Here is a 26,625-nt window from a genome sequence, read left to right as displayed (position 1 = left end):
GAAAATGTGGGAGCTTTATTTATTCATGTTGTTCATGTAGAGTGAATCTCCCCCATGGTCTCGTGAGATCCCACCTGGAATGCTGCTTCCAGCTCTGGGGACCCCAACATCGGGGTGTGGAGCTGCTGGAGAGAGCCAGGAGGAGGGACATAAAGATGGTCCCAGCCCCTCTGCTCTGGGGACAGCCTGGGGGAGCTGGGGCCGGAGAGGAGGAGGCTCCAGGGAGAGCTCAGAGCCCCTCCAGAGCCTAAAGGGGCTCCAGGAGAGCTGGAGAGGGACTGGGGACAAGGGATGCAGGGACAGCAGCCAGGGAATGGCTCCCAGTGCCAGAGGGCAGGGCTGGCTGGGATCTTGGCAATGAGGAATTGTTCCCTGGCAGGGTGGGCAGGGCTGGGATGGAATTCCATCCCTGGATCCCTGGCAGTGCCCAAGGCCAGGTTGGACACTGGGGCCGGAGCACCTGGCACAGTGGGAGGTGTCCCTGCCATGGCAGGGGTGGCACTGGGTGACTTTCAGGTCCCTTCCAAGGCAGGAATTGTCAGTCAGGTTCCGTGTGGAGCCGTGCAGAGTCAGCAGGGCAGTGACCAAACTGCAGCTGGGCTTTCAGCACTGCAGCCCTGACTCACAGCAGGGCAGGGGCAGGTGTGGCACAGGGAGGGCTCTGGCAACACAGCAGCCCCATCAACATCACCATTGGCTTTTGGGAGACTTCAGCCTGAAAATAATGATTTTAGTGAAATAATTCCGTTTATTCCCATGGAGTTGAGTGCAGCTGATTGTCTTGGAGCCTGAACCTGCCCACTGTCAGTTTTCAAAGCTGGTGAACTTCACAGGAACTGCTGTTTGAGGGTGTGCTGAGCAAGGATTTTAAACCTGGTGCTTCTATCTTGGCATGTCTGGAGAAAGCTGGGGCTGGTGTGGGGTTTTCCAAGTTAAAAGGAGCTGGAAGAGCAGCTTGAGAGGACCCAGCTATGTCTGTCCAGTCTAAATCTGAATAATTAAAGGCAAAGGTTTGCATTGCAGTGTCAGTGGGAGCTGCCAGAGGGGCAGCATTTAAACAGCAGTTCCTGGTGTGCTTGAAAAGGTCCAAAAGTCCTTAAAAATGCTCACAAGCCTATACATGGCTTTAAAAAAAGAAAGCCACTAACCCAAAATCTTACAAAATTGCACCATTTCTGTGCAGAGCAGCCAGCACTTACACCTTGGAGTGATTGGTTTTTTGTGCTTGGTTATTTTATTGTTTTATGGGTTTTGTTTGGTTTTGTGTCTTAATTTGTTTCTTAATTTTCATACATGCCTATCTCCATGTATGAAAATATTTTGGAAACTTTCAAGATTAAAGGTACTGCTGTACCAGGGCAACAAACATCTACATTGTTCTACTTGAAATAAGTAACTTTAAATCTTTGAGAGCAACACCAGAACTGTCATGTGCCAAAACAGAGCTGGAGAAGTTTTCTTTCATTTAAACATGGGACAGCAGCTGCACAGGATCTTCATAAATATAGAAAGTATTTCTGTTTGCTGTGGTCTGAGTTAGGTTGGTTTTGATTTTTCCAACTCTAGTCCTGGATGAAAAAGTTCAGGTGGCTGCACCTGAGTCCCCTCCCTCGCCAGGTCTCTGAGAAACAGAGCCCAGTTTGTAAATAAAGAGTACAACCAAAAATGAGAGGAGCGGTAGTAACCACTAAACTGGGAGAACAATCAGCTGTAGGAATATCAAGGTTGCAGTAAAAATCTGTAAATTGAGTGGTTTGGCCACGTTCTGTGGAAACTTGAGGTGTTCCTGTAATTCTTCTTCCTTTGTGGCTCAGAAATTCAGGGAGAAGCGGGAAGGTTGTGCTCCCTTGGGACTTCTGGCTCTGAAGTTCTGAAGTGATGAATGCAATTCTGTAGCAGGGCATGTTTGGCTTTGCATTTCTCAAGTTCTTTTCCCAACCACAAGGAACAGAAACAGTTTTTATACATGGAATTATTGGCCTTGTTGAGGACATCTGTAGGGAAAAAAATACCTGCAGAAAAAAAATCTCAGCTCAGCTAAAAATTTCATATTCCTCTGGATAAATTAATTTACAACCCTCGTGTACATTCCACTTTGGAACTTGACTTTATTCCCATGCTCCTGATACTGCAGGGGATGGGCTGCAAGAGCTGTAGCATCTTTTCCTTTTGTTTGGTGGAGGGAGGGGAATGCAAATCCAGTGGTTTGACTTTTGTCTGGCACTATTAAGTGGGTGGAAAAAAGAGCCACTCCCCCCTCTAATTGGACCTTCCTTATAAGGTCAGTGGACTGGAAATATTTGAAGTTTGTGCTTCTAAAATTAATTTTTTTTTAGTCAGTGAGTAAGTAAAGCATCAGATGCAAATTATCTAAAAAATCTCAAGTATTTCAACCTTTGTTGTGGGGTTTTTCTTCCCCTCCTCCCCCCCCTCGCTGTGTCAGTTTAATTCTCTCTAAAACCACAGGCTTTATTCTGGGGTTCACATGAATTAATGAATATTTTAAAAAACAAATCCTGACTTCTCTGGCTGGATGGGTCAGTTATAAATTTAACATTTCAGTTCCTTCAGACACCTGGGAAGCAATTCATGTTTAGAAGTGATGCATTTCCTAAACAGGCTGTAAAAAAAATCGTGTATTATAGAAGAATGGGTGTGTTATAAATCAGGTATTTCAGAGACTCAACCTGCCTGGGTTAATCCTGCTGTGTGGGTGATAAAATCACACTTGGTTGTGTTTTAGGTGCATTTGAGGGGATTTTGACAGCACCACTGCACATCTGCATCTCAGCTTAGAGCACTGAGCTGGGGTTAAGGACTGGGGGTTTCTCCTGCTCCCCATTCCCCCAGTGCACTTTGCTGAGTGCCCCTGTCCCGCTGCAGCTGCAGCTGGGGAAGGGCAGAGGCTGCCTCACTTCTGCTGCTGCTGGAGAGAAATCCCTGCTCTGCTGCAACCGCAGTTCTGCTGTGCCAGCTCTGGAATTGGGTGAGAATTGGGTGATTTCAGCAAAGCTGCTTCCACGAGCTTTCACACCTCACCGATGGCTTCTGGCATCACGTGGTGTAAATTCAGCGTGAGAGTGAAACCAGTCATTCACAGCATCTTCCTTTCAGAGGAACCAGTGCTTTTGGAACGCTGAGAATCATTTGCAGCACACAAAAAAAACCCCATGGTTGGACGTGTTTGGGTTGAGCTGTGCTTGGTTCCTGAGCAGCATCTCACACGTCCTGATGTGGAAGCTCCCAGTGCAGCTCCTCGGGAGGATGAGGCTGTGCTGGGCAAGTCTGCTATCAACTCATTTTGTCTGTTGTTGGCTTTCCCCCAGTGATGTAGGAAAATGCTTAATTCCCAAATTTTTAATGTTCCCTTTCCACGTTTAAGAATGAGAAACCTGCCCCCCGTGTGTGAGGGTGAGCTGCCATCAGAAAGTGACTGCTCGTGGTTCTCTAGAATACACACAGTCACCTGAAGAGAGGTACTTTATTTTTACTGAATTACGAATTTTAAAACCTGAAGATGATGAGTTTTAAAACCTTTGCCCAGAGCAGCTGTGGCTGCCCCTGAATCCCTGGAAGTGTCCCAGGCCAGGCTGGATGGGGCTTGGAGCAGCCTGGGACAGTGGAAGGTGTCCCTGCCCAGGGATGATCTTAAGGGTCCCTTCCATCCCAAACCATTCCATGATTCCCTGATTGTGTAGTCCTACAGTAGTTGCTGTTTCAGTGAAAACATTCAGCTAAAAAGAGTTCCAGAATCCCATAGAACTTAAAACTGGAGAAGGGAATCTGTGACTTCTTTGGGAACAGGACAGATGTGGTGCTGATCACAAATGAATTTATCTGTGGTTTAATACATTTGCTGTATCAAACATAGGAACCTGCAAGTGCCCAGAAAGGGAAGGGCTATATTAGACTTTTATGCTGGAATCATAATTTACTTTTAATTTTCTGCTGTGATTTTGCAGGTGAAGCCCAGTTGTTGTACAAAGCAGAACTCAGTACAGCTTGGCCATTTTTTTCCCCCTTTTCATTCCCATGAATTATTCCTTAGCTAAATCATCACCTATGTTGGTCACAAGAGCAGCAGTGAATTTGGGTGTGTTCATCTTTCAAACGGGTGCTAATTTGGACATTAAACACGCGGGATTTCCCTGGTAACAAAGCACGCTGCGTGTGCTGGGTGCTGGCAGAACAATGATTCTGAAATTCCTCAGCTTTGTCCCTCTGGGAAGCTGTCAGTCACTGAGCACCCTGGCAGATTTATTAATCTAATTCCAATTGCATTGATTGTGCTTCACATTTCACTGTGCAGGGTTTGAAATAAAACACCGAATCTGTGCCTTTGAAGAATCTTTTGCTCAGTTTGTCTTACACCAAACCTCATCACTGGTTGCCTCTGCATAGTTCAGATGTCTAAATCCATTATATTCCAGTATGTTAATAACTCCAATTTCATGGTGGGTACCTCAGGATAATTTTCCTAGTAAATAAATAAAATAAAAATTGGTTTCTAAGTAAGTATTTATATTTTATGTTGCTAGCAACAGGCCTGCCTGTGTTCACCGAAGGTCAGTGACCTGAATTATGTTCAGCTCTGCCAGCAGTGTGTGTAGTCATGAGAAATGCAGGGGTTTCTCTGTATTCCACCAGTATGACTTTAAAAATTACAAAATAATCTTTTCACAGAGGAAAAAACTTGAATGTGGCCTTGCAAAAAGATTCCATATTGAATTTCACAATGCAACAATCCTGAATAAGGAAAATAAGTCCCTCTGAAGGGTTTTAATTAGGAAAATGTAAAAAGTAAACCCCTCCCCAGCAGACTTCTCTTTTAATTAAATTTTCATGTTAATAATGGGTTTTGCACTTTAACTGTTAGGGGTTTAGAAATCTGATTGCTCTGAACCCAACTTTGATCTGCACTGAACCTCTTGATGTGTGCTGGGTATTGAGTTTTGCAGGAATGGATGGATGCTCCTAAGGAATACAGGGAATAAAACTTTAATTCTCCAAGAGGCCAGCAGGGAAACAGGCCTGGCATGTGAGGAGGAGTCAGGAACGTGAGGAAGTTTTGTTATTCGGTGTTCCCCATGTCCACAATGCTGTGGATGTTAGCTGGAGTGGAACTGCTCAGCATCCTCGTGTGCCTGAGCCTGGTGTGACTCTACACTGGGATTGCTCAGGGGCAGGGAGTGCCTCTGCACAGGGATCCCATCCCTGGCTCTCAGCAGATCCAGGAGGAAAACAGGAAACAAAAGCACAGATGATTTCTAAGAATTGCTCTCTTTGTTTAAGTAAAAGACTTCAGCTTTTATTCTTCTGTGTGCTGTACCACTTTCAGTAATTTGCTTTTTAACACCTTTCCTGTCATCTGTTCCTTGCTCTCCTCCTTTATTTCCAATTCACTTCTGTTCTGTACTGGTAAGGAGATCAAACTGGGTTCCTGAAGCCCAGTAAATGTTATTACTGAGGGGATTCTTCCAGTAATGATCTTACAGACTGTGTGATGAGTAGGATTTGCTCTTGCCTCCTCTTCTCATCAGTTTATTATCTAAACCAGGAATCCTTTGTGCAGGCTGTCTGAAAGGCCTTTGCTTTAAGGACTTGGCAATGCAGGCACAGCTGAGGACACTGAGTTAGGGTGCTGTCCCTGCAGCCACGGGGTGCAGTTTGCTTGTACCTCTTTAAAAAAACCCAAAAATTGTTACCTTTTATGTTGTGTGACACTTACTGTCACAGGGACTCATCTGCACTGGGCTCTGCTAAGATTTCAAACCTCTCCTTGGAAAACAGAGCTCCACCTGCTTTTCCACTTTGGAATTCTGCAGTTCTCCAGGGTGGGCTGATGGAGAGCTGGGAGGAGACTGAGGCTGGGGTGGATCTGTGTTCCTGGTCAGCTCTGAAATGCTCAATGTGTTGATTCCTGTTAATAGCCTGTTAATGACTTTCTCACATCAGCAGCTCTTCCTTAAGTGTTGGTACCTCTTAAAGTGTCTTCTAAATTCTGAATTAACTCCGGGCTCAGTGCTTACCTCTGCAGCTGCTCTGGGAGCTGAGCATTCCCACTCTGGAATGGGCAGGAGGCACTGCTTGAACACTCCAGGATATTTTGGCTGAAAATTGCTCAAACTCTGGTCATAGTTTGGACTAAGCTGGGTCAGGATTGAAACTGGTCTGGCACTGGTGGCGCTGGGAGGGGGTCAGGCAGTGCTTGGGCTTTAGGGGGGTAAAGACAAGAGAGTCCTTCAGTCCTTGAGCTGCTGCTGCTGCTGGCAAAGGCTTCCTGTAATCCTGCTGTAAACCCAGGGGTGCTGCAGGTAAAGGGAAAAAAGGATATTGGCCCGAGAGAGATTTCAGAGCTGGGACTGAGGCTCTGCAGCCTCAGGGCACCTGTGTGGGATGGACAGACCTGGTGATCCAGGACTTGGAGCTGCTGCAGAGAGCCCAGAGGAGGCTCCAGGATGGGCAGAGGGCTGGAGCAGCTCTGCTGGCAGGAAAGGCTGGCACAGCTGGCATTGCCCACCTGCACAGGAGAAGCTTTGGGCTGAGCTCAGGGTGGCCTTGCAGGGCCTGGAGGAGCCCCAGGAAAGCTGGAGAGAGACAATTCCCAGGGGATGCAGGGACAGCAGCCAGGGAATGGCTCCCAGTGCCAGAGGGCAGGGCTGGCTGGGATCTTGGCAATGAGGAATTGTTCCCTGGCAGGGTGGGCAGGGCTGGGATGGAATTCCATCCCTGGATCCCTGGCAGTGCCCAAGGCCAGGTTGGACACTGGGGCTGGAGCACCTGGCACAGTGGGAGGTGTCCCTGCCATGGCAGGGGTGGCACTGGATGAGCTTTAAGGTCCCTTCCAGAAGCCATCCTGGGATTCCACTGTCAGTTTGTTTAAAGTAGAGTTTGCTCTTTGTTCTTGTTTGCTGTTGAGTCCCAGGGCTCTGAGCTGGCTCAGTGGGCTCAGCTCGCTGTGGGAGGTGTTCCCTCAGCACCTCTCACTCAAACCAAAGTGATTTAGGCACCAGAGTGCCCAGTTTGTAGGACCTGCTGTGGCCTCAGCAGTGCCCCTGGCAGCTGTGGATGTGGCAGTGCCATCCCAGGGCTCTGTGGAATTGTGGCCATAAGAAGGCTGAGGGTTCAGGGGGGCACAACAGCAGAAGTTCACCTGCTCCTACACAGATCCAACAAGAGCTCCTTGTCCTCCTGCCTCTTCCCTGTGGTGTGAGTGACTCTGAGTGGCACAGGGACAAGGCCAGCGTGGTGGCAGGAGGACAGGCAGGCCCAGGGTGGGCTGTGCAGGCTCTGGGCTCTCATTGTCGGGGGGAAATGGAGCGAACGGCGCTCGCTGCTCGCAGTGCAGGGGCTGAGAGCGTTTTAGGCTGCTGACACTTGCCTGCAGTTACATATTTCAGGAGGTGTTTAAATAATAATAACTCTCCAATTCCAGCTGGTCAGTCATTTGCAGAGTTCTCTAAAAGTCTCAGGAATTCTGAGTGGGTTTGGTGTTTCCATAGGTTGTACAGTACCAATGATTGGTGGAGAACAAGTGAAAAATAAATGCTTGGGAAATACTTTGACCAGTCTTAGTTGCTGGGTGTTGTGTTTGGGATTTTAATTTAATTTTTTTTGTTCATAATCCTGCTGTTCTTCTTAATTTCTGTTGGAGTTTTCTTAAAAAAAGACAGAAATGAATAATAATTATTATAATATATAAATAATTATTATATAATGTATAATATATAACATATAACATATATAACATACAATATATAATATATAATGTATAATATACAATATGCAATATATAACAGACAATATAATATATAACATATTATATATTATATATTATATACTATATATTATATATTATATATTATATACTATATATAGACAGGAACTCCTGTCTTTATATCTCTTTGTCTATGGAAGATACAGTTTTATTTTTCTGAGCATATTTTAATTATTTACAGGAAGATGAAGCTAATTTAATGTCATCAGGCTCTGAGGAGAAATGAACTTTAACATTTAGGAATTGTTATGCATTTATAGTTCTGTGTCTTGGAGATTTGGGGAAATCCCACAAGTTCAGTTGTGTTTTGGAAATATTGTACTGAATTCCTGTGAAAATCCAAGCATTTAAGGGCTTGGCAAAGATGGGTAACTGACAATTTTTTGGAATGATGTTAAGTTTGAGATTTATTCAGTGGCCAGTTGAAATTGAAGTTAACACTTGCCATTCTGACCCTTAGAAAGTTTTTCTAAAATCAGGTATCAGTAGAAAATAAGTCTTTGGCATGCCTGTCTTTGCTTTTCCTGTTGGAAAACTTCATTTTCTGTTTGGATTTCCTTGGTTTAGCTCGGGGTTGAACTGGGCAGGTGTGGCTGCAGTTTAAGAAGTTGATTTTTGTTTTTTCTCCCTTTTTCAGTGTTGTTTGCTGCTGGACTCCCCCTGTCCCCACAACCCCGCAGGATGATATGAGACTTGAAAGAAGACGATGCATACAGGTGATTTCTATTTAGGATTTTTAACAATGAAAAATGATGGATGTTCTTGTTGTGCTTCTTGTTGCTCTTCCATTCTCTGTCCCCCCAAATGATGTTGTTCCAACCCAGCAGAATATTGAAGAATTTTGGAATCTTTGTTTGCCCTTTCAAAACTCTTCTGCAGCTTGGAAAACTCTTCTTCTTCCAGGAAGAAAATGGTTTTCCTGAATGGAAATATTGTTTTCAAAGTTTTGATGGGAATGCTTCTGAAGGTGCTGATTGATATTTTTAGGAAGTTCTCCCATTTTTTGGCTGATCAAAACTCCTGGAAGTGCCAAGTGTATTTGCAGCTTCATTTCCTTTTGCTGGAAATACAGTTCATATTTCAACAGGAAAATCACAAACAGTAGAAACAGAATAAAACCGAATTTGTCCAAGAGGGTTGCTCTAATTTTTTATACCCAAATGCCCTTATTTCAACCAGATCTTTGGTTTGCTTGTTCAGCTTTAAACCCCAGGAATCCTTAGGGCTGGAAGAAAAAGCACCAGGCAGATTTCTGTGTGCATGCAGCTCCTGTCCTGATTGACAGTTTTCAGTTGCATCAGCTGTTGGTGCATAAACAGCTTTGGAGGGTCTGTTTACATGGAGCCTTTGGATTAGGACCAAGATGCTGGAAGTGGAGATTTCATTCCCTGAAAACCAAACATCTCTCATTCCACTCCCATGTTTGTGAGTTGTGTGCTGAAAGCTCAAGTCAAAGCGGGTCTAAAGAATTCTAAAATTAGGTTGGGCAAAGGAGAGGAGAAGGAAAAACTTCTCCAAAGGGATATTGCATTTTCCTATTTCATTTTCAATATCTTAATCTAGAGGAGCAGCATTAAAAGTGTAGAAAATTGATGTCCCATCAGATTTGGGGAGCTCTGTGTAGTAGGCAGTGACAGATTAAAATAGAACCTAAATATTGAGAAAATGTTTTGAAAGCTTTAAAAATACTCATCCCACAACTGAAAGGAGAGATAATGTTATGAAATTGTACCTTATGTGTGACAGTGTTTGAGAGAATTCAGTTTCACATTGCAATACATTATTCTGATTTAAAACTTCCAACTTAAGCACTTTCAGTTTTGGTCAGAATTTCTGATGGTGTTGAGCTTGTAAGAATTATGAGCTTGCAGAATTGAAATGGATACAAGATTTTGAAATTTAAGTGGTAATTCTGTCTCCTGCAGCCCAAATTCTTTATTTCCAAGTCCCTTGATAAATACAGATGAAAAACCAGGACAAAGACCTTTATGCCTGTGGTGTGCTGGAAGTTAAAAAACTCAGATTTATTTGCATTTTCTGTTGATTAGGAGAGCCAGGCTTGGTGTGCTGGGGTCCTGAGAATGAACAAGATTTGCAGGCCTTAAAATGAGACAATTTTGTGCAATGACAGGAGGAGTCATTTGGTGACTGCTGATCTTGGTCTCAAGTTCAAAGTGGCTGGGGAGAGCTCAGGCCTGAAATTGAAAGGTTTTGTGGTTCTTGGGGATGGCTCTCTCACATTTTCAAAAGGTTTCTCGAGGGAGATTGATTAGAGGTGCCTGGTAATGTCTAAACTACCTTTGGTTAAAGCAGGGAAGCTTCTCTTTGTGTGAATGGGCTTCACTTCATTGTCCTGGAAGCTGCTCTAAAGCCCTCCAGTTAACCACAGCAGAACTGGGCAAACAATCCCCTGAAGAAGATTTTTTCTCTTCTGCCATGGAATACTTTAATTTTAGATCACCACTTAGGCTGAAAACACAGAAATGTATTAAGGTCCACTGCTTAAAAAAAAAAAAAAAAAAAAAAAGTGAAAATTTGAAGAAATGGGGATATTAAATGCTGGTTTCCAGTTTGAATCACCAGGAAAATAAACTTGCAGCACATTGAACTTCTCTTTTTGCCCTGTACAATTTGGGGGACACCCAGCAAAAAGGCACTTTGCTGTTTAGAGAACTGAAAGATTTTCAGTAATTTTATTGATGATCTGGAGCAGGGGATCGAGTGCACCCTCAGTTTGTGGGCAACACCAGTTTGGGCAGGAGTGTGGATCTGGAGAGTGGGAAGGCTCTGCAGAGGGGACAGGATGGGATCCGTGGGATGAGGCCAGGGGGGTGGGGGTCAGCCAGGCCAGGGCCAGTCCTGCCCTTGGGTCCCCCTTGGGGAGCTCCAGGCTGGGCAGAGGGGCTGGAGAGCTGGAAAAGGCCCTGGGGGTGCTGCTGAAAGGGGCTGGACACGAGCCCAGGGGTGCCCAGGTGGGCAGGAGGGCACTGGCAGCTGGGCTGGATGAGGAATTGTGTGTCCAGCAGGAGCAGGGCAGGGATTGTCCCTCTGTGCTGGGGTCCCTCCAGGGCTGGGTCCAGTTCTGCTCCTGCAGGAGAGCCCTGGAGGGGCTGGAGCGTGTCCAGGGCAGGGAAGGGAGCTGGGAAGGGGCTGGAGCCCCAGCAGGGGCTGAGGGAGCTGGGAAGGGGCTGAGCCTGGAGCAAAGGAGGCTCAGGGGGCCCTTGTGGCTCTGCACAAGTCCCTGCCAGGAGGGGACAGCCGGGGGGGTCGGGCTCTGCTCCCAGGGCACAGGGACAGGAGCAGAGGGAACGGCCTCAGGCTGGGCCAGGGCAGGCTCAGCTTGGCCAGCAGCAGGAATTTGCCCATGGAAAGGGGGCTCAGGCCTTGGCAGGGGCTGCCAGGGAGGTGCTGCAGTCACAGCTCTGGGAAATGGTCAGAAACCTGTGGATGTGGCACCTGAGCTCATGGTCTAGAGAAGGACCAGGCAGAGTTGGGCAGTGGTTGGACTTTGATGGTCTCAGAGGTGTTTTCCAGCCTGAATGATTCTCTGACTCCCTGTTCTCGTGTGGATATTTTAGGATCTGTTCTGCTTTTCCCTGAAACACTGCCATAAGCAAAGCTGGGGTTCAGCTCTTTACAGGAAAAGCCAAGTTTGTATTTCAGTCATGTTGTGGTAATACCTTAGAATGTGATTAAAAATGTTTTCAGAATGGGAATTTTTCACTTCTTTGTCCTTTGCAAGTCTCTCCAGGACCTTTTGGGAAAGCAAGGAACCGAACACTTGTGGGTGTAGTTAGGCTGGTGATCAATCATCCTGCCCATATTCACTTTTCATGGTGTGGTGGCATCAAATTTGGGATTGTGCTGGGTTCCCACAAGCAGGGATTCATCTTGGTTAAAAGTTGGTGTTTCCAGAGTTCCTGCTACCCCTTGTCCTGCTCCTGTGTGGTTGGTTGTTCTTTTTTTTTCTCTTTTTTATGGAGATTTCTTATAAAAATCATTTGGTTTTAAAACACCTTTCTGGTTTTGACTTTTGTAGTTATGCTGGAGCCTAAGGAATATGGATCTAAAAATACTGACTTGTCTGATTTTTAGGCTTTTGAAGAGCTCAAAGCTTCTTTTTGTAACCTTTGGAAGAAAACAGTGTAACATAATGGTTACAGCAAATTATTCTCATCAATGTGGAATTATCTTGGATGCACCAGAGATGTTGAGAACCAAGGAAATGTGATAATGGTGTAGTGAAGTTTGTAAGACATTGGAAGTGCTCATACTGCTCTTAATTTTATAACAAAGGGTCATTTTTGGAAAAGAGAAAGAGCCAATCCAGTACTTTTCAATAAGGATACTGCCAGATCAGTGAAACTGTTCTCACACAGACACCTGCCCTCCCCCAGCTGTATTCCTTATGAAACACAGGAAATCCAGAGGAGGAGTTCTGGGGAGTGCCTGGGGTGGATTTAGGGCCTGCAAGTGTCCAGGTGTTTATTTTATTTAGAAATACAGTGGAAGTGGAGAATTGGGCCATGGCTCTCACATCTCCTCTTTCACATTTTAGTTGCTGATTTCATTGAGCCTGTAGCTATTTTAAAGGATGTTTTTAGATGTCAGTAGTGAAAAAAACCCCACAAACCAAAGCAGAAAACCCCTCTGTTGTTGTGCAGGCAGAACAAAGCGTGTCCATGGTGTTTGCAGCTCACCTGGGTTACCTGAACTGGAAGATTTACCAGGAAAATCCTGAAATTCCTGGGCCAGCACCAAGTTATCCCTCCCCTGGCTGTTCCTGGGGCAGTGGAGATGCTGGCCCTGAGGTGGCCTGGTGACCACTGAGGTCACTGCACACCTGGAGGGTCCAGTTGGTGGCAGAAAATCAGGTTTGGAAAGAGCAAATGAGGTCCAGATGCCAATTCCTTGCTGGGGCACAGCGTGGCTCCCACTGGTTTTATTTCTGGTTCCAGCTGGATTCTGGCTGGCTGGGTCCTCCCAGGGAGTTTGTGGTGGATGTTCAGGTCCTGGCTGAGCACATCAGCCCAGAGAATCCCACCCAAATCATGTCTGAGACAGAGCTGCTCCAGTTTCAGATTTGAAATACAAGCAGCTAACGAGGGCTTGGATATTCCTGGGAAATTATTCTTATTCTTATTCTTATTCTTATTCTTATTCTTATTCTTATTCTTATTCTTATTCTTATTCTTATTCTTATTCTTATTCTTATTCTTATTCTTATTCTTATTCTTATTCTTATTCTTATTCTTATTCTTATTCTTATTCTTATTCTATTCTTATTCTTATTCTTATTCTTATTCTTTTTCCTTTTCCTTTTCCTATTCCTATTCCTATTCCTATTCTTCTTATTCCTGTTGTTGTTGTTATTAGCATTATTTATTTATTTATCTTTTTATTTATTTATTATTATTCCTTGTATATTCCTGGGATTAACCCCTGCTTTTCCATGGATAAATCAATCCCTTTGCAGCAGGGCTTGGTGCTGGTTTTGGGAGTTTTTGTGCCACAGCAGAGCTCCTCAGACTGCAAGTGGAAGTTCTGCTGTTCAGAGATGGAGTCATTGACCTCAATGAATGATAACCTTGAAGTCAACAGACTAAATTAATGCTCTACTTTCTGAATTTGAGAGCAGCAATGTGAAAACCTGGACAGCTAAAGTTAGACTCGTGCATCCATATTTAAGAAGTTGCCTATTTAAAAGAAAAGGTGTTTTTTTTTTTTTTACCCCTCCTCCAGAATGGCTCAGTACCTGTGATATTGAAAATTGAAGTTTTTAGCTTCAGCCCCCATCTAAGAGGAAAGGAAAATCCAGGATTTTGGTCTGGAATTGCAGCCTGGTGGAGGATGCTGCTCTCCTTATTCAGGAACAGACCAGAGCATCTAAACCAGAAAATCTTTAGGTGCTGCTGTTCTTGTATATAGTTCTAATATTCTGGAAAAGTAATTTCTACTTATTTTGCCTCCCAATACATGTGACCCTCTTTTAAAAACCTGTTAACGTAACTTTCAATGAAGTTTTAAATTGTGAGGAGGGTTCTTTATTGCAAGACTGAATTTATTTCTGTTGCTGATTTCTAAGAGCAAAGAAAAAAATTTGAACAAAACCAATTTAAAATTCAGATCAAAAATTGCAATCATAACTATTAAAAATTATTTCCCATTTCCTGAATGATTGGTCAGTACCCTGAGAATGCCTGAGCTCTATAATGAACACAATGCTGCAAATACAGAGGTTTTTCTGCAGCCTTTAAAGTCAGTGTTCAGGGTGGTCACAAAAAGGAGAGGTTCTCTTGGGCAAGGCAGCAGGGATGTGACACTGAGTTTGGAGCTGCTCAGAACTGTGCCTTGTCCCAGGGATTTGGGACACCTTGGCTCAGGGCTGCTGGGAGTGGCCCTGTCTTGTCCATCCCATTTTGTGCCTCTTCCTTTTGGCAGCAAATGTTCCTGGGCTGCTCCTGCTGGCCTGGCCTGGCCTGGGAGGGTTTGGGAAGTTTTTGGTGGGGGTGGCTGTTGGGATCTCAGCCCTGTGCTCCAGGGAAGTGCCCTTGGTTCACATCCACAGGGAGCTCCTTCCATGGCCTTGGCAGCAGTTTGGGAGCTCCTGCAGCTTTGCAAGGATCCCTCCTGAAATGTGCTCCTGGAGGACTCCCAGAGCTGCACCAGCAGCACTCCATGGCATTGCATGGAATCCCTGGGGCTGGCAAAGCCCTCCCAGCCCAGGCAGTGCCAGCTGTGCCCCATGGCCACCTTGTGCCCAGCCCAGAGCACTCAGTGCCACCTCCAGGGGACACCTGCAGGGATGGGCACTGCAGAGCTCCCTGGGCAGCCCCTGCCAAGGCCTGAGCCCCCTTTCTGGAGACACAACACCCAGAATTCCTCACCATTGGACAAGCTGGACTTTAAATGGTAAAGCTCCACCTGAGCTCCTGAGCATATTGTGTGCTGAATCCATGAGCAGGGCAGCAATGTTTGTAGGAGGCATCCTTCATAAATCGTGGAGCCAGGTGGAAACAACCTCTCCCCCATCCCTAAAGTTCTGTTCCTTTGGGGTTAGGTTTTACAATACAGACAGACACAGAGGATGGCTCTCTTAACAGCCAGGCCTGAGCAGTTCTTGGTAAGGATTGGTAAGTTCTTGGTGAGGATTCCATTTATAATAATTCTTCAGGCAGGTGGAGGCAAGAACTGGGCAAATATTGCTCCTAAATCCTGCTGAAATGGGACAATCTGACTTGTAAGGTTTGTATTTCTCTTTTTCTAGCCAGGCTGGTGCTTCCTGAACTGTTCAGTTCAGCTTGTGCTGTTGGTTTTTGATGTTTATATCAAACCTCTGGCAGGCAGGGGTGCCCAGATGTGTTTGCTTGATTCCTGAGTGGGATCAGGCTGATCCTGGGATCAGGCTGGTGGATTCCCAGCTCTCCAGAGCAGCCCAGCATGTGCTCAGCTTGATGACAGAGTTCTTTCCTGGTTATACTCAGGAGAGGAAGTTCCTCTCCCCAGGTTTTACCAGAGTTCCCATGGCTCAGGGTGCAGCCAGCTCTCCATGGACAGTTTGGGTATTTCCATCAGGCAGCTCCAGGACACAGAGTCAGCGCTCTGCTGCCTCAGACGTCATCTGAGCAGCTCTGGTCAAACCCTGCTGGATTTAGGAACACAATTAAGCTTGGAAAATGTAAAAGTGGCAACGTTTGACTCTCAGATTTCCATTGTGACGCCACAGACTCAAAACCACATTTGTTGATAAGCTGTTAAGGACAGAGATTAGATTAGAGAGCAAGGAACAGAATTTGGTTTTAGCAGTGACACATCAGATTTGAGGTTGTGACCTTGCACTTGTCCTGGGAAGAGCAGGGAATGCCCAGCCCAGCATGGATCCATCAGCCCAAGGGCACAGCCTGGTTCTGAGGCTCAGCTCTCCCTGACACTCACCCCTAACCCCTGGGGACTTCTGGCTGAGTTGAATCCCAAAATATCTTTGTGTTCATTGCACAGAGCCAGCTGTTGAACATCTTTGCTGGACAGGTGGAGCAGGGGGCAGCAGTTTTGTTCCAGGCTGAGAAAAGAGATTTGTTCTTGATGTCCTCCTTCCCTGTGGGAATCTGTTGGGAATCATTTTCCTAACAGTTTGGTTATTTGTAAATCTCTTAAAAATCTGGGGATGCAAGCAGAGAGCAGAGTATGAAGTTCTTCTTTGACTGGTTAACTCTGGATCTTCTAACTGGTTTCTTTTTGTGCATACTCTTAACTTCTTCACCTCATTGAATCCACTTTGTGATCAGAGAATCCAACCTCAAGTTTGCTAAACCACACAACACTTTGCTTTTTCTTTACTAAAATCACAGAAAATTTTAATATTTCAGCATCTTGCCTCTTTGAGCTCAGCATTTTGTGGTGACCTTGCCACTGGTTTGTGCTCCCTCAGATGTGATGGAGAGGGACCAGCAAATGTGCTGTGCCAGAAATAAACAGAAGGGTGATGTCTGTAAAGGTGGATGAAGTTGGTTTCATTTTTACCTGGTTTTGTAGGCAGTGAGGCCTTTAAATAGAGAAAATATTTAACACTGTGATTAAAGTCCACAACTCCTCAGGACTGCCTTGCCACTCCAGAAAAATAAACTCTTTCTGGCAACACATGGAGATCCAGACATGGATTTTTAGCTTGGCTGTACCAGGGCTGACATCTTTCTGCTCCTCCAAGGTCCTGAGGGTGCCTAAAAGGAATGAACTGCTTCTCCAAGATTTTATATATTGGTAAAAGTATCTGTGATTTCACTTGCCATAATAATGTGAGTTCTGACTTGCTGTTAATGCCTCTCAGTAGATCCGCAAGTTGAGTTGAATATAAAACTGATTTTATCTTCATGTAGGTATGGAATAATGGCTTACATATATTATATTAGCTTATAAAATATAAAATAAATTAGAACACCTCACCAAATATATTTACCAGGTTTTGTACCTTCCAGTAATGCAGAGGCTTTGTGCTAGTTTGGAATGAAAATGGGAATTAGACCCTTTGAAATATTTCACTTACTGAAGTTTAGCAAATGATCTGAAAGGCAGCAGATGTCCATCAGAATTCCATTTACAGCTTCACTTCAGGTGAGCTGCAGATGTTCATGGCAGGCTCTGTGTTAGGCCCTAAAGACTGTGTAAAAAAGCACCATTCTGGTAATTGATTTATTCTTGTTTCTTAAGTTAAACCTTTCTAAAACTTCCAGCTGCAAAATGATTTTACAATAATCATTTCACAGTGCTGAGTAATTCCTGGAGACTTCCCTGAGTGCAGTGGTGGATCCATGGTGTGGAGGTTTAGGGTATTTCTGGTGCTTAGAAAGGGAGGTAAATAAGGCAGTGTTTCTTTCTAGGCTTAAATGTTCACTTAAATCCCTGGAGTTTTCTCCAAAATTCCATTTTTCAAAATTGGCTTGTTGAGGTTATGGAATCCCAGAATGGGTTGGGTTGGAAGGGATCTTGAAGATCATCTCATCCCACCCCTGCCATGGCAGGGACACCTCCCACTGTGCCAGGCTGCTCCAGCCCCAGTGTCCAACCTGGCCTTGGGCACTGCCAGGGATCCAGGGATGGAATTCCATCCCAGCCCTGCCCACCCTGCCAGGGAACAATTCCTCATTGCCAAGATCCCAGCCAGCCCTGCCCTCTGGCACTGGGAGCCATTCCCTGGCTGCTGTCCCTGCATCCCCTGGGAATTGTCTCTCTCCAGCTTTCCTGGGGCTCCTCCAGGCCCTGCAAGGCCACCCTGAGCTCAGCCCAAAGCTTCTCCTGTGCAGGTGAGCAATGCCAGCTGTGCCAGCCTTTCCTCCCAGCAGAGGAATATCCTAAAACTCATCCAGTGCCACCCCTGCCATGGCAGGGACACCTCCCACTGTGCCAGAGTGCTCCAGCCTGGCCTTGGGCACTGCCAGGGATCCAGGGGCTCCACAGCTGCTCTGGGCAAGCTGAGATGTTGAAGGGAAACTTTGATCCCAGCATTAGGATAATTATAATAAATAAATAACTGGGAATAGAAATACAAGTTAGCCTTGTGTGCTTTAATTTAGACCAGTTTTTGATGATCTTGTGTTTTGTCACTGGTGAGCCTCAGAATTATTCCTCACCTTTAATGTCCTTCCCTGGGAAGGTGTTTGATAAGAGCATGAGCCTCTTTTGAATGCTGCAAAGAAAAAGGGTCACAGCCCAAAATCTGGAGGTGAGCAGAGCAGTTCTTGGCCAGTGCTGTTGGGGTGTTTTCCTTTCTTCACATCCCAGGATTTTAGAAAATTCAGTTCCCAGCTGAGCCTCTCCTGCTTTGCCATTTTCACTGGTGGGAAGGAGTCTGTCTCAAGGAAGAGCCTTGATGTGTGAGCTGTGCCAGCAGAGAGCTGCAGGAGCAGATGTGGTCAGGGGAGGTTTCAGAGCACCAGTTCCCAGACTCAAAGAGCTGTTTCCCTGTTAGCACATGGAGAATTCCCATCTCTGCTGCTTCCCTGTCCTGGCTGCCTGCTGGGAAGGATTCCTGGGGTGTGCTGGATCCAGGGGCACTCAGCTGCTGCTTCCATCCTTCCTCAGCTATTCATTCCACTGGTGTCCTTAAATCCCTTTTCCTTTCTCTTTGGACTTACGATGTCTCACAAGAAAATTGCTTTTTTCCCCCCCCTCTTGTCAAAGCAAAAAACCCCAGGGTTGTTCTATCTTTTGTTGTATATACATAATATATAAATATATAAATAGAAATATAACTTCTTTTTTCCTGACCTGCAGCTGCAGGAATATTCCTTTGCTTCTTTCTCCCTTACAAAGCCTGGGAGAATTTTGTGTTGCTTTCCTTCGAAAGTTCAGCTTCTCTTCCATCTTCTGAGAAATTTTATCTCTAAAGTTGTTCTTGTCCTCTGGCTTGGGCTGACTTCATGGACTTCAGGAGTCTTCATGACTTCTCTTGTAAAGAAAAGAGATTTTCCTCTGAAAAAAGAGGCTGTTTCACACCCAAATCAATGGGTCAGTTTTCAGGTTGGGATTCTGCACCTTCAGCTTAAATTCTGTGTTCAGCTTTGTTTTCCAACAAAGATTCTGGTAGCAAAAGGCCCCAGGCAATGACTGTTTGGATCCTGAGAAAGGCAAAAAGTAGTTGTTGTGTTTTTTTCTTTGTTTGGTGTTTTCTTTTATGTCTGGAGGCATGTGGAGCTCCAGGGGAAGGCAAGAAGCACAACTTCATTTTTTCTTGGGAGAAATCCAGGCTCTATAGGCTGCCATCCAAATGCAAAAATTCTGACACTTCTCTGCTCAGAAAAAGTGCCACCAAAAGGGAGCCAGCTGAATACTCCACTTCTTCAATAGAAGGCACTTTCCTTAAATAGAATTTGGGAGCTAACTTTGTCTGGAGCAGGGATTTGGGTTCAAAACACTTCCAGATCCGTGGTGACGTCTTTGCACTTTTTCAGAGTCGTTCACTCTGGCTCCAGGTATTTGGGTAAACACTCAGTGGATGTTCAGACACCTGAGGAATCATTTGTGTCCTGGAATTCCATGAATTGTAGCCTGTACAACATGAATGAAAAATCTGCTTCACTTTTTTTCTGGGAAGAGGTTGGTAGAGGAGAAGGGAATTCTTGCTTTCCTAGAATCCTGGAATGGTTTGGGTCAGAAGGGACCTTAAAACTCATCCCATTCCCACCCCCTGCCATGGCAGGGACACCTTCCATGATTCCATCTTGCTCCAAGCCCTGTCCAACGTGGCCTTGGACACTTCCAGGGATGGGATATCCACAGCTTCTCTGGACTAGCTGTGCCCCATCCTCACAGGGACCAGTTCCTTCCCTGCAGACACCCTCTGCACAGATGCAGGTGCTCAGTATTTACAGCTTGGTTACAGTATTTTGTTGTTTGACTTTGTGTCACACTTTCTCCCATAGATCCCAGTTTATTAGCAGTGTTTTTTGCCATCAAAAATCCACATTATCCTTGATAACAGATTAGCAGTAGCTCTGTCTTCCCAAGAAGCTGCCCCAATCCATTAGGAAGATGGGTGATCTCCCTCCTGGGTGAGATCAATTGAGAGAAAAGTGAGTCGGTGTCTTCTGAGCAGGTCTGGGTAGCAGCTCCTTAAACAAAGCAATGTGGGCTCCTTTCAGCATCAGCTCCTAATGAATGGTGGGAATTTCACCAAAGACCAGGTAATCAGACAGGTGCTGCACCTTTGGGTTAATGGCACCTCTGACAGAGGCCTGGCTTTCCTCAGTTACAGATGGGAACTGATCCGGTTTGGAGAACAAGAAATACCTCGGGAGGTTTTTGGAAGCATCTGGACAAGGTGCTCCATGGAGGAGCATTGCTGTGCTCAGCTTTGGAGAGCCAGGGGGGTCTCCAGCCCTTTCTGGGGTCCTCAGCACAATTCCAAGGGAAGGGACAAGCCCAGGAAATTCCAGGTGTGACTCTGTGCCTGATGTACTTCTGACCCTCAGGAGTGAAATCCTGTGAGCTGGGAACACAAAATGACCCTGGGGTCTGAGCTCCCCAGGGGACAGGGACAGGACAAGAGGAAAAGGCCTCAAGCTGTGCTAGGGGAGGCTTGGGTTGGACACCAGGAGGAATTTCTTCACTGGAAGGATTGTTAAACATTGGTGTTCAAGATCTTCCAGTCCCACCATCGCCCAGCAGCACCAGCATCACCCCAAACCCTGTCCCCAAGGGCCACATCCAGACTCCTCCTGAGCACTCCCAGAGACTCCACCACCTCCCTGAGCAGATCATCCCAAGGCCTGACCACTCTTGCATGGAAAGCTTTTCAATGATTCCAATCAGAACCTCCCCTGGCGACATCCTTTCATCCTTGATGATGTTTTGAAACATTGGAGTGTTGGCTGAGGTGCTCAGTGCCATGACCTCTGAAGGGTCTGCCATGCTTTCCTCTCACAAGTGGTGGCAAAGACAATTTTCCACCTCTGTCCACTCCCTGTTGTTACCTGAGATGTTGGGAAGTCTCCCCTTTTGTGGGGCAGAAAAAGAAGGGAAGTCCTCTCTGGCACCTTCAGCTCGGACATGGTTGGGCTCTCTGGAGCTGCTGAGAAATCACAGCAATCCCACAAATTCCCAAAGAAGTCTTGAGGAGCTGTGTGAGCTTGAGTGACATTTGGAACAGTTCTGTGCTCTCTTGGCCAGCAGGGCCAGAGAACAACAGCGTGGTGCTTTCAGCCCAGATGCTTTGGCAGAGCACAGCCTCGAGTGTCGCCACTGCTTGGCAGAACAACTGGTGCTGCAGAGCAGGAGCAGGTGCTTTGGGCTCTTCCTGCTCCTTCTGCACCAAGGCCCTGCTTTCTGCACTGCCTCTGGAGCATGCAAACAACACTGCTCTTTCTTTCTGGTAAGGCTTTCCAGCTCTTCAGAGGACTTGTGCAAAGTTGGGCTCCATGGTAGTGATGAGAATAATGAGTTACGTGGCTCTTGTTGTGGACAGACATCTTAGAGGTGGTAGATCCTGGGCTTGTTTGGAACTTTCTCCTCCAAATTCATGGAATCACAGAATGGTTTGGGTTGGGAGGGACCTTAAAGCCCACCCAGTGCCACCTCTGCCATGGCAGGGACACCTCCCACTGTGCCAGGCTGCTCCAAGCCCCAGTGTCCAACCTGGCCTTGGGCACTGCCAGGGATCCAGGGGCAGCCCCAGCTGCTCTGGGCAACCTCAGGTCCCATTACCTTGGGGACTGTTTGATAACTGCCCTTGGTGATGTCCTGCTGGGGATGACATTTCTTTGGGGTGACATCTCTTTGGGGTGACATTTGTTTGGGGTAACATCTCTTTGGGGTAACATCTCTTTGGGGTGGCATTTCTTTGGGGTGACATCTCTTTGGGGTGGCATTTCTTTGGGGTGACATTTCTTTGGGGTGGCATTTCTTTGGGGTGACATCTCTTTGGGGTGACATTTGTTTGGGGTAACATCTCTTTGGGGTAACATCTCTTTGGGGTGACATCTCTTTGGGGTGGCATTTCTTTGGGGTAACATCTCTTTGGGGTGACATTTCTTTGGGGTGACATCTCTTTGGGGTGGCATTTCTTTGCACCCCTTCTCAGCCATCGCAGCCTGGCCCAGCCCTCACTCCAGTGAGTTTTCTCTCATGGCAGGAGGGCACTTGCAGCTTCTTCCTTCTCCTTTCAGCGTCTGCCTGCCAGGGAAGAGTCAGGCTGTTCCCAGACTCCTCCTCACGTGTGTGTTTGCAATCCTGCCTGTACCACGCATGGAGCTGAGTGTTCTGTTCCCAGAGAACACTTCTAAAACCTCAGTGCTGAGGCTGTGAAGCTCATTGATACCTCAACTTCTAAATAAAGAGTTTGTGTGTTATTATTTCACTTTTGTTGACTTGCAGTGACTTCAGCCTTGCTGACATGACTTTATAGGAGGTTGTGGTTCCTCTGCATTGCAGGACAGTCATGTCTAGTGCCTGTAAATGTGGTTTCACAGTGTCCTCAGGAGCTGGGAACATTCCCTGGCCAGAGCAGGGCACAGCTCTGTTTGAATCAAAAGCCTTTAGGGGTTAGAACTTCATGAACATTTCTGCTGTGAACAGGACTTGGGGTGATCTTTTCCCAGAGCAGTTGTTGGCTGAACCTTGAAGATTTCCTTCTGTGTTTGGTGTTTAGATCCTGTAAATAATTTTCCATCATCACCTTACCTTGGGAACGTCCAAGTCTCTCCTTGGGTGGAATGGTTCCCCTGCACCTCTCTGGAGGTGAGGAAACCCAACCCAACACCAAACCATGGCAAATGATCCAGTCAGCTTCTCCTTGGTGGAGTTTGTAGATCCTTCAGGAACTGCTGGGGATGATTCCTTCCCTCCTGTACCCTTTGGAAGTCACCTGCTTGTTCTGGTGGCCCAGGTGGATGCTGCAGGGGCAGGTGGCAGGCAGCTCTCTCAATTCTCTTGTTCTGGGAATTGACATTCCAGAAAAACCAGAGCCTGATGGAAGGAGAGGCTCAGATGTCCCAGCCAGAGCAGGGTGTCTTTGCTTTGTGCACCTTCCATGATGTCCCTGCAGGGGACAGGTGGCACTTCCTGCAAAGGAGGAGCCCAGAGATGGCAGAAGGGGGTTTTTGTAGCTGGGAATGAGATTTATGGGTGCAGATGAGCTGAGGGAAAGCAGGGTTAGGTGGGATCTTGGCAATGAGGAATTGTTCCTGGGAGGGGCTGGGATGGAATTCCCAGAGCAGCTGGGGCTGCCCCTGGATCCCTGGCAGTGCCCAAGGCCAGGCTGGACACTGGGGCTGGAGCAGCCTGGCACAGTGGGAGGTGTCCCTGCCATGGCAGGGGTGGCACTGGGTGATTTTTGAGATCCCTTCCCACCCAAACCATTCTGGGATTCTCTAAGATGTTATATATATTAACAAGTTATTCTCTAAGATGTTATATATATTTAACAAGTTATTTTGTTAAATTTGCACAACTCTGATACTTGGGTCGTGTTGCTCTCATCATTATTATTAGTGTGAACAAAACCCCAATTTTCATAGTCAGCTTTAATGCCTACTCCTTAGTTTATGCTAGAAACAGTAAAGCCTTAGAAGGAAAAATGCAAGTTACCCTTAAAAAAATAATTTTATTAAATCACAGTATTATCCTAAAGGAATAATGATATTTTATGTCAGTTTTGTGCATGGTTTTTGTTGTTATGTTTTAAATTTTTCTGGCTTGAAATTTGTGTTACTTGAGAGAAATCAATGCAGTTTACAGTGAGCCCCACTTTGGGCTCTCGTTTGGATTGGGGAAGTTTGGCATCCCCAGGTTTTGGTGGTTTCCAGCTGGAAGCACAGATCCAACCACACTTCAGGTTTTTTTCTCCTTAAAAGCTGCTACTTCAAGGTGAGACAAATCAAAAGAAGTAATTGCTTAAACTTAGAAGTGTGTGTACTAAATACAGGAATTAGTACAAAGGCAGGAAATTGGGCTTTCAGATGAGTGCTTTGGAATTGTGAGGTTGGACTGGACTTGTCAGCCTTGCCTGGATTTATTTCTGATTTTTTTTTTTTGGATTTTCTGTGATGAGCATGGACTAAACTGGACATGGAAATATTGAAACTTTTTACTGGGGAATGATTTATTGTTTAATGACTTGGGAACTCTGAGTGGAGTTTGTCAGGACTGGCTTCAGATCCTGCTGTAAAATGCAGGTGTCAGAATATCAGTTATCAAATCATGGAGAGAGCAGCAGAAAAATGGTTTAGGTGCAGTTCACAAACTGTGAGGATTTTATGGAACAGTTCTGGTGCTTCCAGGCCTCTTTGGAGTGAGGAAAAAACCTGGAATGTTACTATTTTATGAACTGTGATGTGGATTAATAAGGACAGCATGCCTAAGAGTTTTAAAGTGTTCTGGTTTTTAGGATCTCAGTCAGAATTCGTGTTATTAATACAGAATATTCTGTTTTTTGGGAACTCCATCAGAATTTGTGTTATTAATACAAAATATTCTGGTTTTTAGGATCTCAGTCAGAATTTGTGTTATTAATACAGAATATTCTGTTTTTTGGGAACTCCATCAGAATTTGTGTTATTAATACAAAATATTCCGGTTTTTAGGATCTCAGTCAGAATTTGTGTTATTAATACAGAATATTCTGGTTTTCAGGAACTCTGTCAGAATTTGTGTTATTAATACAGAGTATCAAAGCAGTGTCTTCAAATGCAACAGAACTGCTCTGCAGCTAAAATTTAAGTGCTATAAATTTCTCTTGGAGTGACATGAATTACTTCAAAATCATCCATGAAATCAGCCAGCCAGGGAATTCCCTGGAATCAGCACACCAGCAGCTTCCCCATAATTGAGGTGGAATTTATAATGGTGGATTTTTTTTGTACTTCAGTTTTTCACTTCAAAAGCCTCTGTGTGTTTGTTGGTCCTTAAAGGTGTGTGATAGGTTAACAGCAAATTCAATCCCCAAAATCCCAAACTTTCCAGCCAGTTTGGGATTAGTAAAGGAAAAAAGACTTTTAATATCAATAGGGCTGTGCAAATCCTGCAAGTGGAAGGAGGGGACAGCCCAAATTCTCAAAATACCCACTTGCCCACGTGCCAAGTTATTTTATTTTTGCAGTTGGTTTTATTTTGAAATTGTCATGGCTGTGTTAGATGAAATCCACCTTTATTTATGGTGGACACCAGAGCTGGGTGGATGTCACCCAGTGAATAGTTAGAAAATACATGGGATTATTTAACCGAGTTAAAAAGATTCTGCACCAATTCCTAACCCTGCCTGTATTCAAACTACAAAAGTACTTTGAGATCCTTCCCCTCTCTCCTGAAAGCTGTTCTCTTTGGTCAGGTATTGAATAATTTATATCATGTGAGACTCTTGCACATGATGTATTCATCCCTTGTTTAGCGCTTACATTCATGGTTTGGCATGCTGGCTGTACATTGATATGGGAGATGCTTCCCATTTTTTCTCTACCAACTGTTTAAATATATCTTGTGCCTCAGTAACTACAAATGGGAAATAGAATAATTCAAGTAATTTCCCTTGATGGGCTTGATGAGTAGCAAAAGATTTCTTTTTAATTTTTTTTTATTTTTAAATATATATCTGTTTGTACAAAAGGAGAGCTTTAAAAATGGTGCTGATATTTCTGCTAACTTTATGTTCAGCTGGAAATGCCAGGTATTGATTTGGGATAAAATATTGGGTGTTTTCCACCTCTCGTGCTGCCATGCAGCAGGTAATTTATTCCATCTCTAATTAGTTTTGTGCTACAAACTGCAAATTGTGAGTAATGTTCTTTGGAGGTGGGGGAAGGAGGAGGCGCTGCACCAACTGAGAGAGGAACTCTCGGTGAAGTTCTGCTAAAAGTCCTTCCCTGAAACAGCCCAGCACGGGATTAGTGCTGCAAAGGGCCGGCCCAGCCCGGATTGCTGGGGAAATCCTGTAAGCCCCTGGTCAGGTAACGCTGCTGCTGCAGGGACTGCAAGGTGAGCACCAAATAAATGCAATAAATGCTGCAATAAGTGCAATAAATTAGTGCTGCAAAGGGCCGGCCCAGCCCGGATTGCTGGGAAAATCCTGTAAGCCCCTGGTCAGGTAACGCTGCTGCTGCAGGGGCTGTGAGATGGGCACAAAATAAATGCAATAAATGCGTCCCCAAAGCTGCCAGGAGATAAAGAATGGGCAGCACTGATTTTTGGGGTGTAAGTGCACACACACTGTGGAGTTCCTGGTGGTTTGGGACATGTAGGGAGAGATTTCAGGAGCTTCATTGAGGGAGTTGCTGGTGTTCCAGAGCATGGAAGGAGATACTTCAGTAGTTTCGCTGCTGCTAAAATGTCCAAACTCAAGTTGTTGAATGAGGGAGAGATTTCAGGAGCTTCGCCAAGGGAGTTGCTGGTGTTTTGGGGCATGGAAGGAGATATTTCATAGTTTCAGTACTGCTGAAATATCCAAACTGAAGTTGTTGAATGAGGGAGAGATTTCAGGAGCTTCGCTGAGAGAGTTGCTGGTGTTTTAGGGCATGGAAGGAAATATTTCAGTAGTTTCACTACTGCTAAAATGTCCAAAATCAAGTTGTTGAATGGAGAGATTTCAGGAGCTTCACTGAGAGAGTTGCAGGTGTTTTGGGGCATGGAGGGAAATATTTCAGTAGTTTCACTGTTGCAGTTCTCAGGAGCTTCACTGATAGAGTTGCTGGTGTTCCAGGGCATGGAAGCAGATATTTCAGTAGTTTCACTACTGCTAAAATGTCCAAAATGAAGTTGTTGAATGAGGGAGCCGGTAAAACTCTGAAGTTCTGTTGGAACTGACATTTTGGGCGCTGTGTAAAATCAGGTTTCCCGCTGCAGCTCTGTGGAGTTCAGCCGTGCTGGGC

The 26,625-nt window shown here is 45.4% G+C and overlaps 1 protein-coding gene across 2 annotated transcripts in view; it reads left to right on the top strand.

The window, feature by feature from the left end:
* Positions 1-26,625, top strand: part of DYRK1A (dual specificity tyrosine phosphorylation regulated kinase 1A) — a 77,270-nt gene that overhangs the window by 16,059 nt on the left and 34,586 nt on the right. For both annotated transcript variants that reach the window (XM_050971710.1, XM_050971673.1), the window contains exon 2: positions 8,415-8,493. In XM_050971710.1, coding sequence (XP_050827667.1) covers positions 8,484-8,493 — 10 coding nt within the window. In that variant the 5' untranslated portion in view covers positions 8,415-8,483. The remainder of the gene's footprint in view (positions 1-8,414; positions 8,494-26,625) is intronic.

The sequence above is a fragment of the Serinus canaria genome, chromosome 1 (genome assembly GCF_022539315.1).
Source record: "Serinus canaria isolate serCan28SL12 chromosome 1, serCan2020, whole genome shotgun sequence".
Taxonomy (NCBI): Eukaryota; Metazoa; Chordata; class Aves; order Passeriformes; family Fringillidae; genus Serinus; species Serinus canaria.
This window is presented reverse-complemented; position numbering and strand designations above follow the sequence as displayed.